The sequence below is a fragment of the Ursus maritimus genome, unplaced genomic scaffold, assembly GCF_017311325.1.
Source record: "Ursus maritimus isolate PB19 unplaced genomic scaffold, ASM1731132v1 scaffold_24, whole genome shotgun sequence".
In the NCBI taxonomy this organism is placed as follows: Eukaryota; Metazoa; Chordata; class Mammalia; order Carnivora; family Ursidae; genus Ursus; species Ursus maritimus.
In genome coordinates, this window is record NW_024424897.1 from 14,390,999 (window position 1) to 14,411,202 (window position 20,204).

The 20,204-nt window shown below is 46.6% G+C and overlaps 1 protein-coding gene across 9 annotated transcripts in view; it reads left to right on the plus strand.

The window, feature by feature from the left end:
* PECAM1 (platelet and endothelial cell adhesion molecule 1) overlaps window positions 1-20,204 on the plus strand; it is a 70,503-nt gene that overhangs the window by 15,958 nt on the left and 34,341 nt on the right. For all 9 annotated transcript variants that reach the window (XM_008693621.2, XM_008693624.2, XM_008693620.2 and 6 more), the window contains exons 4-6: window positions 9,011-9,304; window positions 12,995-13,306; window positions 16,336-16,611. In XM_008693621.2, coding sequence (XP_008691843.2) covers window positions 9,011-9,304; window positions 12,995-13,306; window positions 16,336-16,611 — 882 coding nt within the window. The remainder of the gene's footprint in view (window positions 1-9,010; window positions 9,305-12,994; window positions 13,307-16,335; window positions 16,612-20,204) is intronic.

The window sequence follows — 20,204 nt, forward strand, 5'->3', positions numbered from 1 at the left end:
GATGATGCTGGTTTGCTGAGCCCAGGCTCTGAGCAGCGGCTCCAGGATTGGGAAGGCTAGTGTGGCTACTAGCAAAGCCAGTCTACTGGTCTCCTGCCCCAGTGTCCATGTGCTTTGGTGGGCATTTGACCCCCACAGTAACCGGTGCAGGCAGGATATCTGTTATCTTCCTACCATCCTAATGGACCGATGATGTCTCTGTGCCTCAGAAATAACCGTCTGGACTAAGTGAGAGCCAGTTAGCTGGGCATCAGCACTAGGGCCGCCACTGTCTAGTATATGGCTCTCTGTCTGGAGCCAGAAGCCCAACTCAGATCTTTAAAGCCGCTTTCACCTGGCCTCTTTGAGCCTTTTTCCCCACTGTGTAAAATGGGGATGATAAGAGAATTGATCCCAGAGAGTGTGTCTGAGGATGAGATAAGAGGAGGTGGCTCGCCTGTGCGGCAAGCGATGACTAGCAGTTGTTTACCATCTGGTCCTAGCCCTCCTTTGCACCCTGTCTCTCCCCTGCTGCCCGCATATTCCACTCTGGTCTGCACCACACCCTGCAAACACGCAGGCTGCTTCCCAGGACCTCCAGTCTCTCCCACCTTCCCCACCTCATGTGGCAATAAATCGCTCCCTTCCCGGGGTTCCTGGAGAAAAGCCTCTGTATGTTCAGGGAAGACCTCAGAGCTGCAGGACTTGGAGCATTGGAGCAGGGAGACTCTCCCACTGCTTCCTCAGGCCTCCACCTTGTTTTACACTTGAGGAAACTGAGGCGCAGAAGCCATGAGGTACTTGTGTATCATCAACTGGGTGTTAGCAGCATGGGGCCAGGACCAGGTCTCCCATTCCTGCGGTCACCCATGACCGTGCTGATGCATGTGTGACAGGCACGACCCACCCAGTGACATGCACGACTCCACATGGCCGGCTCTGTGGTTGAGGTCCTTGGTCAGCCTTGGCCCTTTCTCTTTCTTTTATCCCGGGCTCCCGTACCCCACACCAGCCCACCCACCTCAGGAGATGACCTAAGCTTCATCTTCACCTAGAAAACACCGCTGTCTGGAGGGAACTCCCTCTACTTCCCGCCCTGCCCCAGCTATGGGCTTATCTGCCTCCCCACCCATCCTCCCGGCTTCCCTTCCAGCTTCAGCGCTGTCGGCCCTCGTGGCTGATGGGGGCCAGCCTGTCCACCTGGGCTCTGAGCCCATCTCTCACTGCACTCCCTCCCCCACCCCCATCTTGCTCTATCACTTATTCAGCACCTACCCCACTCTTAGTATCTCGATCCCCCACCCCCTTCTGGCTGTTTCTCCTCAGTCTACAAACACAATTGGTAGGTCTTGTTCTTTTAGGAAAAAGAAAAATCACAAACAACCCACCTCCCTCCATTATCTTGTGTCCCCCTATGCATCCACTCCCTTCCTCAAACTTTTCTCAAGGCTGGTTTATGGCCGCTGTCTCTGCTTCCCCTGCTCTCGGTCTGCCTTCACTTGGTACTTGGCCCCCACACCTCACTGCCGTCGGAATCCTCTCACCGAGGGGTCAGCAAGGACCTTGTAATAGCAAATGCCGTGAACACTCCCAGCCCTTAGCTTTCTGGATCCCTGTGCTGCCTCTGCACAAAGTTTCCTTCCTTGACCTTCTGGAGTCTCTTCCTTGGTGTTCTCCTACCCCTCTGCCTGGTCTCTGCAGGCTCTGTGGTCTTAATGTCTCCGGAGTTCAACACACCCCTCTACACCTCCACATGCCTGCCCTGGTCCTCTCCCCTGAGCATCAGGCTTCATAGGGGAGCCAATGGCCGACATCTGCTAGCCATCCCTTGGGCCCCTCACACCCAGTGGCATCACGGGGACCTTGTCCCCATCCTTTATCTTTTTCTGGCGTTCTCTATTTCGGTTGGCAGCACCCAGACCTTCCTGGGTACCTAACCCAGGAAACTTCCTCTCTTTGCCTCAACCCCCACATTCAATCACACAAGTCTTTTCTTTATTGTAGTGAAATACATATAACATATTTTGCTACTAATGACAGTACATTCATAATGTTGTGCAAACATCTCCACTGTCTAGTTCCAGAACATTTTCATCACCCCAGAAAACAAGTCCTTTCTTATCCACTAAATATTCTGAAGTCCACTCCTTCCCCCAGTCCCTCTGTGCCTGCCCTGCCACAGGCCTCCTGGGCTATCACCTGAACCATGGTCCAGGATGTTTACAGGCCTCTGGTCTCTCCCTCCAGCCCATAGTGATCTTTCTGAAGTTCAGGTGTCATCCTGTCACCGCTCCCCCACCCAAATACCCTCAGGCAGGCCCAGCTTGTCAGCACCCCAGGCAAGGCCCTCTGTTTCTGGCACCTCCTGCCTGGCCCGCCTGGCCCCTCAGGCCCCACAGTCTGGGTCCTGTAACTGCACTTGCCCAGAATGCACTGATTTCTTGGTTCTACGTAGTTTTGCCACAAACATCTTTGCTGTGAGCATTTTCGCTGCATAACTAATAGGCCATAAGGCAATTTTGCCATAAAAGATTAAATAACAGCTTGGCAGTTTGTTGGTTTCATCAGCTGGTTGAGTTTGGTTTCATTTCTCCATTGACATGTGCTCCATTTTTGTGTTATATGAATCTTAGCCCTCATGATGGTCTATACAGTGGTGCAGAGTTTTGAACTGACATTTCCCATAGAACTCGGGAACAGCTATCAATGGAACTGTGACTATACACCAGGAACAAACAATGTAGGAGGCAATATGCCTTCCCCGTGCAGTACAAAAGTCCTGTTACAAATACGCATCATGGTATTTGGAAGCTATACCTCTCTTTTATTTTTATTTTATTTATTTATTTGTTTTTAAGATTTTATTTTATTTTTTTAAAAGATTTTATTTATTTATTCGACAGAGATAGAGACAGCCAGTGAGAGAGGGAACACAAACAGGGGGAGTGGGAGAGGAAGAAGCAGGCTCATAGCGGAGGAGCCCGATGTGGGGCTCGATCCCATAACGCTGGGATCACGCCCTGAGCCGAAGGCAGACGCTTAACCACTGCGCCACTCAGACGCCCCTAAGATTTTATTTTTAAGTCATCTGTACACCTAACGTGGGGCTTGAACTCATGGCCCTGAGATCAAGAGTCGAAAGCTCCACCGACTGAGCCACCCAGTCGCCCTAGAACTCTACCTCTCTTATTGAGAAAGAAACTAGTAAAAAAAGAATGAGGAGACCCATCAACAAGAAAAAAAAAAGTATAATTCTATAAATGAAAGACTTTGGAGACACGTGCTTAGGTACAATCCATGAAATACAATTAGTTATTTGCATAGAATTGCCATGAATCTCCACACATTTGAAATGTATTCAATTATTTTGTGTTTTACAATAGCTTTCTAGTTTTGTTATTCATTCCTCATGCTTTGTTATGTCCTCTTTACTGAATGTCCCTCTTTTATATTTTGTGATTTTATCTTTTACGACAAAGTGGCTTTACAGCAAATAGTTACGTGGTGAAAATGCTTGCAGCAAAGGCGCTCCCCGTGGAAATACCAAACCCGTGATTTCTCATGCCCCTGTGCCCTGGTACATGCTGATCTCCTCCCCGGAGCGCCCCACCTGGTCCGAGGCTGGTTCAGGGGGCACTTCCTTCAGATTTCCCTTGGCCTCTCCTGGGCCACCCTTCCTCTCGGTGCATATAGCATTGTACTTCAGCTCTCTGGGTCCCCAGCAGCCTGTAGGGTCTAGGACAGCAGGGATGATTTCTTTCTTTTTTTTTTTTAAGATTTTAATTTAATTTATTTATTTGACATAGAGACAGCCAGCGAGAGAGGGAACACAAGCAGGGGGAGTGGGAGAGGAAGCAGCAGGCTCCTAGTGGAGAAGCCTGATGTGGGGCTCGATCCCAGAACTCTGGGATCACGCCCTGAGCCGAAGGCAGACGCTTAACGACTGTGCTACCCAGGCGCCCCAGCAGGGATGATTTCTTATTCACCTTGTAATCCCAGCGTCCGACGCAGGTGCTCAGTAAATGTTTCACTGAAGGGGACCCAAACCGAACTCGGAGATGCTTAAGATTCAGATGAGATGGCTCAGCACATTCTCTGCCGAGCACCAGAGTTCATCAGGGGCTCCGTGCTAGCTGGCTCCCTGTAATTTTCCTGACAATGGTGGGGGGGGGGCTCTCCTCCGACCCTTTCTGAGTCATTTCCAGGTTGCCCAAGAGGCTGGCTGAGTCATGATGCCTCATCTTCCCAAGGAGCATCAGCGTCCGCTCCCTGGTGGCTCGAGGCACAGGGAAGCAGGCGCTTCTTTTAGGGTTTGGGGATTTGGCACAATGGTCCACGGGTGCCTTCTCTGTGCTCTGGTGACTTTATTATCTGGATCCCCCTCCAGTAGCCTTCCTCTGTCCAGGTTGAAAAGATCTGACCTCTTTAGGCTGCTGCCTAACCCCAAACTTTCATCACAATGGTTCTGAACCTTTTGGGTTCAGTAAAGAAAGCTGTGGTTCCTCTCCTCCCATCCCCCTCAAAAACACACACACTTGCCTATACTTGAAGGTGGTCCGTGGGCCCCCTACCACCCATCTGTGAACCTCCTGGGGGCCCAGTAATCCAGCTCGGCTGTTTCTGAACAGTTGATTCACAAAGACGACAAGGTTTTCTATACTATCTCAATAACCGGGTAGAGAGTTTTGAAGATCAGTTGGGTAGTGTATTGCTGCTGAACAAATTACCCCCAAATTTAGTGGCTTGAGATAACAAGTTTATTACCTCACAGCTTCTGAGGGTCAGGAATCTGGGAGTTCTGGCTCAGGGCCTGTTGGGAAATTGCCCATAGAAGGCTGGTCAGGATTACAGGGAACAGAGGGCTTGTTTGGGGTTGGGGGATTTGCTTTTAAGCTCCTCACAGGGTGAGGGCCTCTCCAGAGGGATGCTTATGACTTGGCACAGAGTGAGTGATCCTAACAAAGGAAAATGAGCTCAAGACAAAAGCTGCAACGCCTTTTACAGACTGATTTCCGAAGCAACAAATGAACACTTCAGTATTTTTGGTCACAAGACTGACCCTGGTCTGAGGTGGGGAGGTGCAGGTGTGAGTAGCGGAAGGCGAGCCTCCCCGGGGCCATCTGAAGGCTGCCTACCACGCGTGTGGAGACGGAGGTGGTAGGGTGTTGAAAGCGGGGGTGCTGCTTTTGTTGTGTCACATCAATGAGGTTTTGTGTTAGTCGAAGAGCTGGGTTTCATAAATTCACCGTAAAGTTATTGATACATTTTAGAAAATGCTTTTCCTTCTTCCCTTTTGCCTTCCTTTCTCCTCCCTTGTCTGTTGCCGCTGGCCGTGGGAGTGTGATGTTTCTTCTAGTGAGTTGGCCGAGTAGATTTATTAAGCAGTTGTGTGTTCGTTGCTTAGAAAAGCCAGTTGGCAGAGGTGCCCCGTCTAGTGGACATCATCCTCTCTAAAGAGCCACCACCTGATGCTTTAGCCAGGTTTGCTCCAGGGCTCCTGTAAGAAGGATATGAATTAGGTCTGGTCAGTAGGAGGCCCAGGCAGGGATGATGCTGAGGCTGGAGGGTCTGGAATAGAGAGGACTTGGGACTGCGGACGGTGAGCTCCAGGGGAAGCAAACACTGTGCTGATCTCACTCTTTTGTGAACCCCCAGTATTAGATGCAGTGCCTGGCACAGAGAAGGCCCCTGGAATGTGGGCTGAAGGGTGCTGAGGAAGAGGGAAGGGAATGTCAGCCAGGGGCCAGGCTCTGCCCCTCAGTGTTCTCGGCCACCTTGGCTCAGTCATTTTTCAAGATTGAACTACGAGGGAAGGCAGGTACTAGTGTTCCTGTTCTGTAGGAGGAGAAGTGCTAGCTTAGAGGGTTTAAGTAACTCCCAGCATCACCCAGCTAATGGCTGTGGACCCAGGCATGCCTGACTGGCTTTCTTCCTGTACGCAAGTCTGGGTCCCCGTCTGGGGCCTGACCACCCACGGGTGTGCACTTCATCCAGGACGATGACAGGAAAGGAGCCTAACACAGCAGGGTGACGAACCCCGGGAGTCTGGAGAAGTCACTGTTAATAACTTGGTTAATAAAAATTTTGCTAGAAATAGGGAGTGGATATAGAGTTTTGGCGCCCTTAAGACTCAAGTTTGGCTTTGTATCCGTGACTGACTTAAACTGGCTAACACATCTCAAGCACTTCCTCTGTGCCAGGAACTGTGTTTCTAGTTCCCATTTATACTTACTATCATTATGTCCATTGTACTGATGAGCAAACTGAGGCTCAAAGTTCAGGAACCTGCCAAAGCCACACTGTTTCTGAATGGAAGTGGGATGTGACCTAGGCAATCTGGCTCTGCACTTACCTTCTGTTAGAATCACTGTGCTAGACAGCGCGGTTTAAAATGCAGAGGAGGTACTGAAGGGGGAGTGAGATTGCCTGTCCCTACCTGGGAAGGGACCATATTAATTGATGGGAAATTAAATATGGTCCAAAGAGATTTCGTTCTGAGAGCACTGAGTAGGCTCCTCAGACCAGGAACTAGTAAGGAATAGACAGAGACAAAGAAGGGAGTTCTAAAGATTAATGCTGCAGGAGATAACTTGCATTTAAACAATCACCTTGTTTCGTCTTATAGACCAATCAGATGCCATTTTTTTGTTCATTTAATTGTTCAGAACAAAGGGACAGGTGTGGACTCTCGTATTCATTTTAAAACCTCAGACATATTGTAGTCAAACCAAATTCTAAATTGTTCAGAAAGATTTGACTTTATTAAAAGAGAGAGAAAGAAAGACAATCTTTGCCAGTATCTCTGGCCAGCTAGCTAGCTATACATTTTCTTATTTGAAAAATGATTTGGGACCACTTATAAAAATTACATATTATTGTTCAACAGGAGAAAATAAAGGAGGAAATCAGCGTGGGAAGAAAGTAAAGGCAGGCAAATAAAACTGGGGGGTCTTTGAGCACATAGAAATTCATCCCAAAGTGTGCTAGATGCAGAGATGAAATTTTGGGTTTATACTTCTTAGCAGTCAAAGCAAAAAGGAAAACAAGATCCATTAGAAAAATTTCAGAATCTACAAGATAGAAATGAATAAGCACAGCTTTATTTTTTAAGATTTTATTTATTTATTTGAAAGAGAGAGAAAGAGAGAGAGAGGATGAGCAGGTGGGGGTGAGGGGCAGAGGAAGAAGCAGACTCCCCACTGAGTAGGGAGCCTGATGCAGGACTCGATCCCAGGACCCGGAGATCATGACCTGAGCTGAAGGCAGACGCTTAACCAGCTGAGCCACCTGGGTGCCCTAAACACAGCATCAGTTGAAACACAGTGAAATCATGAACAACATCCTAGTGGCATCCTCGGCTGGACAATATCAGGTTCCATAAGACAATTTCTTAACAGCATCCATGAGTTTACTAGGACTACCACAACAGAATCCCACAGACTGGGTGGCTAAAACAACAGAAATTCATTTTCTCATAGTTCTGGAGGCTGTAAGTCCAAGACTAAGACGTCAGCAGGTTTGGTTCCTTCCAGGGCCTCTCTCCTTGGCTCGCAGACAGCTGCTTTCTTGCTGTGTCCTGATATGGTCATCCCTCTGTACACATGTCCCTGGTCTCTCTTTGTTCAGATTTCTTCTCATAAGGACACCAGTCAGATTGGATTAGGACCCATTTTAACTTAATCACCTTCTTATAGGCCTTATGTTCAAGTACAGTCACATTCCGAAGTACTAGGGGTTAGGTTTTCAATATATGAAATATATTGTGTGTGTGGGGGTGGGGAGATGGGACACAATCCAGTCCCTACCTAACAGCATCCTTTGATAGAGTGCCAAATTTAATTTGGTTCATATGAGTCCACGAGGGACCATAGCAGAGTGGTCCAAGCATGCAGGTTTCTGCAAGATCTTCCTCTGTCTGGGGTTAAGGAGATTCAGGATACGTAGGAAACTCAATAAATATACATTCATCAAACATGGCCCATGAATATTTTTCTGTTATCAAAGTGTCTGAGAAGAACTGATCTTTAGGAGCCTTACTTAAGCCACAGGGCCCTGTTTTGCTTGAGAAACGCCAGGTGCCCACAGTCCCACACTCTCTCTGGCCCCTGAGGTCCTCATGGGCCATATAAACCTTTAGGTAGGATGTGTAAAAGATGGGGGGGGGGGATAAGTAAGACTTCATCTTTGTATTTGCTTATAGATGTGTAAAGACAAGCTGGAAGAAACCATCATCAGTGGTTACTTCTGCAAGGGGAGGTGGGAACTGGGTGGATGGGAAAAGAATGGGAAAGAGACTTTACACAGTATCTTTTTCTCATGCAGAAAATACATTGTCTTTTTGGGGTCGCAGGTGCACAGAATTGGATCGATTATAATCCCTGGTTCATAACACACACTCATCCTTGATCTGTGCACAGTTGCCTTTTGTTTTATTTATCTGTGCATGCTTTTAGTAACATAATGAGTTCACGTGAGCCCAGCACCCAACGCTAAAATGATAACTTCACCAACACTCTATCTTTCTGTGTATTCCTAATCCTATCCCCCTCTTCCCTTCCGAAGTGACCACTATCCTGATTTTTTTAATATTAATGCTCCCCATCCACCTTTCTCAACTTGCATTATTTCAAATGACCTCTCTGTAGGCTCCTTGGGGTTTTCACATAGACATCATATCCTCTGCCTTTGGGAGTTTGGACATATTTGACTGTACTAGCCATTCACAGATTTCAGTAAAATGCTTCTAATCTCGTGATTGTTCTATTCACACTTCATGGAAGTTGATGAGACAGGAGGCTCGCGGAGCACACCAGACGCAGTAGTTCCCAACCCCAGCTCCCAACGTTGGAGAGAGCGCCTCCTCAAGAGTGGGCACACACACAGTCATCGCCTGCGTGGTCCCTGGGGGCCTGGGGACCCCTGGACGCTCCACTGCAGAGGATGTGATCATACCGATCCGATGTGGTAAAGGACAGCGGGGTGATGTTTCTGAGATAACAGTTGCGTCTGCTCTCCTTCCCTTGGCATCTAGCTTTCACCATCAACCACGTCTACATGGAGATCCTGCCCGGACAGGAGGTGCAGAACGGGGAGAACCTGACCCTGCAGTGCGTCGTGGACATCAGCACCACCTCATACATCAAGCCTCAGCACTGGGTGCTCTTCTATAAGGATGACGTGCTGTTTCACAATGTCTCCTCCATGGAGACCACCGAGAGTTATTTCATTCCCCAAGCCCGGGTCTATGATGCGGGGACATATAAATGCACCGTGATTCTGAACAACAAGGAGAAAACCACCTCGGAGTACCAGGTGTGGGTGAAAGGTGAGTCCCTGCATCTGAACGAGCTCAAGCAGATGTGCGATAGCGGACGCGGTAGCAAGAACAGTCATGGAATGGCTGGTAATACTGGCCCCGCCCTTCTCGCTCCCCCGCCTGGCATTTTCCTAACCTGAAAATGTAGGCGTTAGACTGCTCCCAATATGCCAGGCTATCTCTCCTCGTCTCCTTGCCTTTGCATATGCTATTGCCTCTCCTGGGAATACCCTTCTTCCTCCTCTCTCCTTATGAACTGCTTTTCCTCCTTTAAGACTCAACTCGATCTTTTCTCTGACACTTTCCCAAGCAAAATAGATCAGCCCCAGGGTCCTGGTGCTCACAGCTCTTATGCAATCTCCACATTTAGTGGTATTTGTAGAAAGGCCATAGGCTGAGTGTTGACATTGGCTGCTGCCTGGAGTCCAGTTTGGGCAAGTCCCTCAGCCTCTCTAAACTTTAAAATTCTCATCCGTGAAATGAAGATAATAGTAATGCCCAGCTCGGGGAGTTATTGGTAGGATTAGAAGACATCTCTTAGGTAAAGTGCTTAGTGTAATTTCCAGCACATAATAAGTTCCCAATAAATGGCAGTTACTATTCCACTGTATTGGAAGTGTTTCTTGCACACGCGTCTGCTGTTCTGGAATGTGCGATCACAAGGAAAGAGATGGGGTTTTGTCCACTTTTGTATCTTGAACAAAGAATCTGGCTCATAGTAGGCACACCATAAATGATCATGGAATAACTTAAACAGATGAAAAAGGGAAGTACAAGTGGAGAAACGAGGGAAATCGTGGGGAATTTGGGTTCAGAGATATAGGATTCCATCCGTCCAGTCAGGGATTTACTCCCTCAAGAAGCATTTCCCAAGGCTGCAAGTCAGAAGAAAACCAGGTGCAAGACGTGACAATGCATCAGGTCAGGGCTGGCTCTGGAGGCCGTTGCTGTCTGGTGGGGAAGAGAAACGTTTACAAAAATAATTACAGTCTAATAGTCATATGATCTGAGTGTCTTAGGGAGCACAAAAGTGAAAGGGAACAATTCCTCCTGGGGAAGTTAGGCTGGCTTCCTGGAGGAAGGGACATTGGGTCCAGATACAGAGGATCGTGTAGGAGTTTGCTTGCTGGTGACGTGGAGCAAAGGCAGAGAAGTGGAGTGTAGCAAGGATAGAAGAACAGAGGCTGAGAAAGCGCCGTATTCCCTCAGTCAGATCCCCCAACCTTCGGAGTCTTCATTCCCGTCTCTAAAATAGAGATCACTAGGTAGTTACACGGACCCCTAAAGATTGTTTTGTTTTGAGGATTCACTGTGATAACAGTAACCAAGAACTGAATGAATGAATGTGCGAGGTGCTCTGCCAGGCCATCCTTAGAAAGGGATAACCCTTCCAGCATGCAAGAAGCAGGAAGAACCCATGGGCAAGTGTTCAGGGGCATTTTCCTTTCATGAGCATACAATCTCTGGCCACTTCTTTGTCAGTCCTTGAGGCTCCCATGGGGGAGCATGACATCCTCCTCCTTCAGGCCAATTCCTCCGTGGGTATCCTATGGACAATCAGGGGCATCGCTGGCTGGACATCCCTTAGTGTCACCAGGGGCAATAGCCACAGGGATGAAGACCAGCCCTTCTCTGTCCCCACTGAGGATGGGGCCTCCCGAACCAACAGGTCTTGGTATTGACTTGAGTGACGAGGAAAGATTGACAGGCTGAATTGGGGAATGTTGTTGAAAAGAAATATGCTGGCAGGCTTTTGACACTCAGGGTAATTTTTCTTCAAACTTGGATGATTGAATGGCTAGTGTTAGGAAGGTGAGCCCTGTACTTCCTTGAAGTTCCCTGTACTTCCACTTCCAGTGGCCGCCATGACTGTCATTTCTTCATTTTTGTGCTCATGTTGGTCATCAGAGCAGTCATTCGCATTATTGTCACTTCCAGTGGTAAGAACTGCCCCCCTTATTAGGCCCTCATGAAGTCAACAGTTGGACGTGCTTTACACACATTTCATTGAACTGCTGCAGTAGCACTGGGAGCCAAACGTGGTTCTCCCCATTTCCAGGGGCAGACACAGGCTCAGAAAGTTTGAGCGGCATGTTCGTGCCTCGGAGTTGCTCCAATGCAAAGCTGGTTAGAACCAAGGTCTCTTGGACTCCAAAATTGGCCTAACTCTTTTTTTTTTTTAAAGATTTTATTTATTTATTTGACAGAGAGACAGCCAGCGAGAGAGGGAACACAAGCAGGGGGAGTGGGAGAGGAAGAAGCAGGCTCCCAGCAGAAGAGCCTGACGTGGGGCTCGATCCCAGAATGCTGGGATCACTCCCTGAGCCGAAGGCAGACGCTTAACCGCTGTGCCACCCAGGTGCCCCCAAAATTGGCCTAACTCTTAAGCATTATTAAGGTCTTTAAGGTAGACAAAAGGCCATTCATTCATTCATTAAACATTTATTGAGTCCCACTCTGAGCCAGGCTGAGGACCCAACAATGAGGAAGAGAGGATCCCTTCCTTTGGGGAGATCAGCGTGAAACGGGAATTCTTTCATAAACAGCTGTCACCATAGATGACAATAGTGGTATGAATACAATATAGGTCACCTTCCCAAGAGGACGCCTGTTATCTCCAAACTGGGTGTGTCGAAACAAAGATTCGTAAGAGTCACAAGCAACTGAGTGAGGTGGCAGGTTTACAATATAAGCTAGTCTGTTTGACTCTTAAGGTGGAGCTCGTGATCACCAGAGCCAAGAGCCTGGACAAGACATCTAGTCTCAGCCAGACCCTCCTAATACCCCCTTATCTGACCCTGGCTCACCATCTAATATACCTTCCCCCCTTACCCTTTTCTTTGCTCTAGATGGCCATCCGGAAAAGTCCCTCACATTTCTTGACACAAGGAATGTCCCCATGCATGTGCACCCTGAAATGCCTGTCCTTAGCCCCCATCCTATCTTGTCTGTCCAAATAACACCCTTCCTCCAAGATTGCCCTCAGGCCCTGTTCCTTCTAGAATCTTCTTTGATCCCCCAGGCAAAGAGGGCCTTCTTTTTTTCCTGACTGTTCCATCACTCATTATCTCTGCAACACATTCTGATGCTTACGTATTTTCAGCTTTACTTTTTTGAACCGGGTGGCAATGTATCCTTCCTCTCTCCCACCTCCCACACCCACCCCAACTTCTGGCTTTGGGGTCAGACAGACCTGGAGTTGAATCTCAGTTCTGGGGCTTGATGGCTATGAGCTTTTGGGTGAATCTTGCACCTCTCTGAGCTTCACCTTCATCTGTAAAATAGGCACAATTTTATCTTTCATGCCCACCCAGGAGATTTATTATGAGAATGAACATGAGGTCATGGATATAAAGTCAATCCTAGCTGAGGTTGGCAGTCAATAAATTATAACAACAACCACAGTAATGCTAATAGATACGGGCTGTTTGGTTTTGTCTTTAATTGTATCAGCTGGGAAGTCTTCCCTATGGGTTTATAAACTTTGAAAGCATCAACTGCCTCTTAAACGTACTTTGTATTTTTCAGAGTAGCTGGTACAGCTCTAGGCACGTACAGGCTCAATAATTACCTGGTAGGTAGCTCTGAGGTCTGGGAACAAACAGAAGACCCTCAGGTGGGTCCAGCACAGTGACACGGCTGAGGGAGGCTTGCATAGCTATAGCAACCTGATACTAATGGACTTTCTCTTCCCCCAAGGAGTGTCTGATCCCAGAGTGACACTGGACAAGAGAGAGGCAATAGAAGGCGGGGTCGTGATGGTCAATTGTTCGGTCCCCGAGGAAAAGCCCCCAATACATTTCACAGTCGAAAAACTCAAACTACACGCAAACGGTTTCAAGCAAAAAAGAGAGAAAAAAAAAAGTTCATACAACCAGAATTTTGTGATGCTGGAATTCTCAGTGGAGGAACAGGACCATGTTATATACTTCCAGTGCCAAGCCACGATCTTTTCTGAGAACCGCATGGAGTACTCGAGAGCCATCAAGAGTGAACTGGTCACCGTGACGGGTCAGAGTCCTACCCTCCTTTCTAAAAATCGCTCTTTCTGGTTTGCTGGTTGGGGATGGAGAGAAAGAGCCCCGAATTCGGAAAGGGGGGCTGGGATCTTCTGGCTGGGCTGCTTTTCTCAAGACCGTTCTTAACCACTTAAAGGCCTATGTTCATCGTTTAAAATGTGTGTGTGTGTGTGTGTGTGTGTGTGTGTGTGTTGGTGTGTGTGTGTAGAATTTCCCAAACAAAAGTTTCACAAATCATCTTAATATATGGGACATTTTGGAATTTTCTGTTCTATTCTACTACAGTTTTTTAAACCACTGGCCATGACTCAGGGAAGCGATGCATTGTGGAAACTATAGCTTTAAGCCAGTGTGGGTCAGACAGACGCCAGGAGGTAGAGTCTGGAGGAATCGGGAGGGAAGGGGGTCCAGGTCCTCAGCCTTTGCCTCCCACATGTGATAAAGGACTCCCCTCTTCTACCCACCCCTCATCACCGAGACGTTGGACAAATAAGAAACCAATGAGGTGGCCTGAGGCGTGCTCTCCAGAGAGAAAGGCCATAGCAGAGGGAAGCCTGGGTGTGTGTGTGTCCGGGATGAAGGGAGCTCCGGGACACGCAGCCCGCAGGACGGGACAGGACTCATGAGCCAGGAAGAGTCAAGGGAAGGCACACTGTAGTGCAGATAGCCTCAGGTCTTATCTGTAGGCGCCCCAAGGTTTGTCATAAATACCCTTCTGCTTGTGGTACCTATTTCACCCCCACCCGTTGTGTATGGATATACGTACACATATCTACAGGGATGATAATATGCATCTATAATATTTTTATGATGATAATACGTGGTGTGGGTTCAGTTTTCAGAAAATACGGTACAATATAAAGGATGAAGTGACAATCATCATAGCACCACTACTCAGAGAAAGTCACTTGTATGGTCCCAGACTTGTTCTGCTTATATGCTCACATACACACACAATTTTTGTTTTATTTTTCTTTGTTCTGACAAAAATACAACCTGTCAAACGTACTATTTTATAACTTTTCCTTAACAGTATGTTATGGACTTTTGTCCATATCAAGACATACAGACCTCGGTCCTTTTGGTGGCCTCTCAGAATCCTACTGGAGGGACGTACCATGATTTACCTCATTTTTCCAGTGATAGACATTTAGGTATTTTCCCAGTTTTTTGCTATTAAAACAATCCTGGAATACACACACTTAGTATTTGTGTAGTTTTGCAAGTATTTTGCTTCATTACTATTTTTGAGGTTGATTCCTGGCAGTCAAATTGTTGATTCAAATGTTTTGTGCACTTTTAATATTGATGTCTATGGCCAGAGCACTCCTCAGAATGGTTGAACATTTCCGTCAAAGGGGTTGCTGGTGTTTATTTGCCCACATCCTTACTCTCACAGAGTATTATCCACTTTCTTTATTTTTGCCAGTCTGATATCATTGTTCTTATGATTTCTATTTCTTTGGTCTTTACTGAGGTTGAGTATGCTCTTTGTGTTTATTGGCCTCTTACCTTTCCCCCCATAAACTGCCTGTTCATATACACTTGGCCCATTTTTACTGTTTCTGATTGATTTGTTTGAGTCTTTTATAAATTAAAGGCATTGGCTCTTTGTGGAGTACTATGCAAATATTTCCCCAAGATCATTGTTTGTCTTTATGATGAGCTTTTCAGGCAGAAGTGTTTCATCTTTATTTAATCGAATCTATCCATCTTTTTCTTTCCGGCATCTCAGTTTCATGATTCACACCTAAAACTTACTAAGGATTTTTAAAGTAGGGGCACCTGGGCGACTTACTCGGTTAAGCGACTGACTCTTGGTTTCAGCTCAGGTCATGATCTCAGGGTCGTGATCTCAGGGTCATGAGGTTGAGCCCCTCTCTCTCCCTCTGCCCCTCCCACTTGCGCGGTGCTCTCTCTCTCTCTCTCTCTCTCTCTCAAATAAACAAATCTTTAAAAAATTAGTAAAGTAAGAACACACCTATGTTTCCTCTTACTGTTTTCAATGAGTTTGTGTGTTTTTCCGCATTTAGATCTCTGGTGCATCTGGAGTTAATTAAGAGATAAGAAAAAAACACTTTCGTGATTATTATGCTTCTCCAGAGAGCAGTTGTTAAGTGTCCTAAAAAATATCCTCTCTTTTTTGTTCAGGAAAACAGACTTTTTTTTTAATGATAGCTATTTCTTGTGAAGTTAAATGACTTTGCAGTAAAAAAAAACAAAACCAAAAACTAATGAATTAAAGAATAGGACTCTAAATCCACTTTTGGCATTTTTAAAAGTCCCATCTGATTTTGCATAGTTGGCAATCTGTGTGTGTACTCTAATGCTCTGAAATTTGTTTGTTTTGCAGAAGCAAAGGTTTGTCCCTACTTCTCTTAACCATCTCCTGAAGATCCCATGCCCTAGCATTTGACCCATACTTTATGAAAGCAGTGTTTTTCAAACTGCATGAGTCATGAAATTTAGTCAGTCAAGGCCAGCATTAAAAAAACAATAGAATAGACTAGAAATCACTTTTGGGTGGGGGCATATTGTTATTTAAATGTGCATTTCCTTGAAGTGGCACAGTCGACATCATTGCCACTTTTGAAAGCTATGGAATATTTATACTGAAATGCCATAGTTCCGTGAAAGGGTGTGAGAAGAACCTAGACAATTCTTTGTGGGCTGGGGCGAGAGTCTGTTTCTAATGCTCTGATTATTTTTGAGGTCATTTGAAGAAGATTCTGCAGATGAGATCTAGAGAACCTGGTTTTGCCTTGGGGAAGCTCAAGGGAGGATTGCAGTTAAGAAGGCTGAAGATGTGAGAATGAATGAGAAGGGAGAAGTGAGAAGTTATCAGAGCAATTTAGGAGAAGGCTTTGGGGAGGAAAGATTGAATTTTTTTAGTTAATAAGGAAGAACAGTGGTTGGCAACAAAAAGCAAAAAAAGGGAGGACAGAAGTGCCTCTTCCCACCCCACCCCCCACCCCGCCCAGGTTTGAACCTGAGTCCAACCAGTTTGTCCTCTTCTTGTAGAATCCTTCTCTAATCCCAAATTCCACGTCAGCCCCGAAGGAGTGATCACAGAAGGAGATCAGCTTCACATTAGGTGCACCATTCAAGTGACGCATCTGGTGCAAGCGTTTCCGGAAATCATAATCCAGAAGGACAAGGCAATTGTAGCCTACAAGAGGCATGGCAACGAGGCCACCTACTCGGTGATGGCCATGGTGGAGCACAATGGCAACTACACGTGCAAAGTGGAAGCCAGCCGGATATCCAAGGTCAGCAGCATCGTGGTCAACATAACAGGTAGGGCTGCTGCTGGAGGCTGTGGGAATAGGGCCGGCTCAAGCAGCCACCATGCTGGAATCCAGAATGGCCAGTGAGGGCCGATACTTCTACTCCTTCTTGTCTGAATGATGGTGGGGGTGTGGTGCTCAAGGGGAAAAGCCAGTGCAGAGCCGGTAAGCAGTTAGCTGTGGTGGTTGAGTGTGCAAGCTCTGGCATCAAATCCTAACACTGTCACTCACTACTTCAGTGACCTTAGGCGAGCTACCGAGCTTCTCTGTGGCACAACTCTATGAGCTGGGGAAAATGACAGCACTCAGTCTGTAGGACTATTACAATGACTAAGTGACATGACTTGCTATAAAGAACTTCATACAGAAGAAGCACTCTGTGAATGTTAGCTGGTATGTCTATTATCATACCACGTTTATCTTTCCTCTGTGCCAAGCACCAGGCTAGATCCCAGACATGGGTCCTAAGACAGGGTCAGGAGTGAAAAAGGACTAATAAATTCAAAAACAATAGTAATAATTCCTTTTGTTGAACACTATATGACTGGTTTACCTACATTTTCAGTTCATGCTCATAACAATGCTATGAGATAGGTATTGTGATTCTGCATTTATGGATATGGAAACTGAGGCTCCGATGTTAGGTCACTCACCCAGCGATCACAGGGTTACCAGAAGGCAGAACAAGAGTCATCCCCAGGTCCATTTGACTTCCAAACCTATGCACTTAAAAGTTCTATTGGACTCTTTTCCCCCTTTCCTGGATTTACTTCTCTCCATAGTACCTATTGCCAAAAGAAATATACCCTCCCTCTTCCTGTATGTTGCATGTATCTAGGCACTAGAATGCAAGCTGATGAGAGCAGGGACATTTCCTATTTTATTCAGTGCTATGTCCTTAACACCTATGTGCCTGGCACATAGTAGGACTTCAATACATATTTGTTGGATGAATGAATGAACATTGGGTGACAGGGTTTCCGAGGGCAGAGAGAGTCAGCACTTCTTGGTTGCCAAATGAAGGTGTTCATTCATTCCGTCATTTTCTGAAAGTCTAAGTGTCTAACATTGAGTGTGGAGTCACAGGGACAATCCACAGGATCACAGGTCGGCTGCCAACTTCCCAACTGGGTGACTGGCATATGTGCTGGATCCTGCTGGTCTCTAGTGTGTACTAGCAATTTGTCATTGATAATGACAAATATCTTGATGGTACACGATGTTTTTCACTGATAAGACATACTATCTCATTAGAGAAAAGTATTCAATTCAACATACATTGAGTACCTTCTTTATGGTGGGCAACTTATTGGGGATAGACAGTTGTCTAAGGTCAGGCTTTGCCCTTGAAGAATTCACAGACATAAATAGACCATTCGCATGCCATGTCATGAGCAAGTACAATAAAGGACGGGCATACTGCTGTGAGAGCAACAGGGACCAAGTGGTGAACCAACTGACTCTTGCATCAGTCAGAGCAGCATCCTTACCCCTCGGGCCAGGCTACTTTAGGAAAGCATAGAGCATCATTGGTCCCTAAGGTACTACTGTTGTAGGTGATCACCCACACCCAGAAGTCTGTATTTTGTCGGGGATGCAATCACTTCCCTGATTCAGTAGATCAATCTCCCTGGCCCAAGATAGCAGAGTGTTAACACTCACCCTGCCCTTCCCATCCCTTCAGCCTGAGTGCTCTGTGATCCCGAGTTGTGCCTTTTCCACACAGAGCTAACTGAGCCACACCAGGGCTGGCAGGCAAGCATCCTCATGTTCAAGTCCTATCACGCCTTTGGAAATGTCTCCAGGCCCACTTATACATCTGGTTATCCACACCCCTGTCAAGTCTCACTGTCAACGGCTCTATATAGTGAAGTTAGCAGCTCACAATACTTTTATGAAGATAGAAATCATTGAATTAGTCCTTTGTCTTCGGATAGAAAAGATACCTTCACCCTGCCCCCCACTGTCCACCTTTTCAGATCCAATCTGTCACCCGGTGTTGCCAGGTCTCTCAACTCTGTCTTGTCTTCTTATCTCTGTAATCACATCCTAGCACTGGCCCTCATACCAGGATTATCTGTTGCAGGCATGTCCTGGAGAATCTCTGTTCCAGTTTATTCTTCAACCATCTGTAGGAGAAGCCCTTCTAATATGGACTTCACTATTCATGGGCTTAAACTCCTGCATGGTCATGATCCTTCACTTTGGCCCCATCCCCTTCCCAATATCCATCCCACTCTACCTAGACCACACTTTCCCCTTGGCCACTGAAAAACTTATGCTGTCCTTAAGTACCAAGCCCCAGATCTCCCTCCAGGCTCCCCCAGGAGAGTCCCATCGTCACACCTCAGTTCCCACCACACTCTCTTCCCTTCTTTATGTCAGCAGTCCCTGCAAAGATCTAGCATCTGCCACCACCACTCTGAGTAAGATCTCGAAAGACCAAGTCTGGGGTTCAATTCACCTTACATTGTTGATATTTAAAACAGAGCCTGGGGGCGCCTGGGTGGCACAGCGGTTGAGTGTCTGCCTTCGGCTCAGGGCGTGATCCCGGCGTTATGGGATCGAGCCCCACGTCAGGCTCCTCCGCTATGAGCCTGCTTCTTCCTCTCCCACTCCCCCTGCTTGTGTTCCCTCTCTCACTGGCTGTCTCTATCTCTGTCGAATAAATAAATAAAATCTTAAAAAAAAAAAAAACAGAGCCTGGCACATTGTAGGGACTCAATAAATATTCATTCAATGAGCAAATAAAAGATAATCCTTATTAGTCTTCATGATGGTCCTGCCAGTCTGTTATATTACGCCCTTTAGAAATGGACTTTGTTCCCTAACATTTCATTCCTAATTCTAAACCATCTTGCACCTACTTTTGCAGGATGGTTTCTACTTTTTACATTTTTGTTCACATATTTTCAAACAGAGAGTCATTTCTTTGGGATTCTTGCTAAGTCAATTTTTCACAATTTTTGGTATCCATCCAATGAAATTGTAAGGCATTTTAGGATGTCTCTCTTTGGTTCCTTTTCCCCACTCCTAATCTAGAGCTTTTGATGGTGCTCCGAAATCAGATAAGTCAATGCTTATGTGGAAGGAAGGATGGAATGTGTCTTAATAAAATATGAATTAATTATAGGGCTACCACCTTACTTGAAGTTTTATTTGATTTTATTGAGGAAACTAGGAAAGCATTGGGAACTGATTATGATGGAAATGACTTCCATAGCTATGTAACATCAATGACAATGACAGTGTTGATCGGTATCCCCAAAACTGTGTGGCAGGTAAATTTAGAACCAAAGGTAGAATTTGATTCCCTGACTCCTGGCTGCATTCTCAAACCTCTAGTCTAAGAAGCTTTCCTAAGAGGAAGTTTGGGTCTCTGTTCCTTTCTCAATATGCAGATAGTCTCAAAAATTACTGACTCCTGGGGCGCCTGGGTGGCTCAGTCGTTAAGCGTCTGCCTTTGGCTCAGGGCATGATCCCAGGGTCCTGGGATCGAGCCCCGCATCGGGCTCCCTGCTCCGCTGGGAGCCTGCTTCTTCCTCTCCCACTTCCTCTGCTTGTGTTCCCTCTCTCGCTGGCTGTCTGTCTCTCTGTCAAATA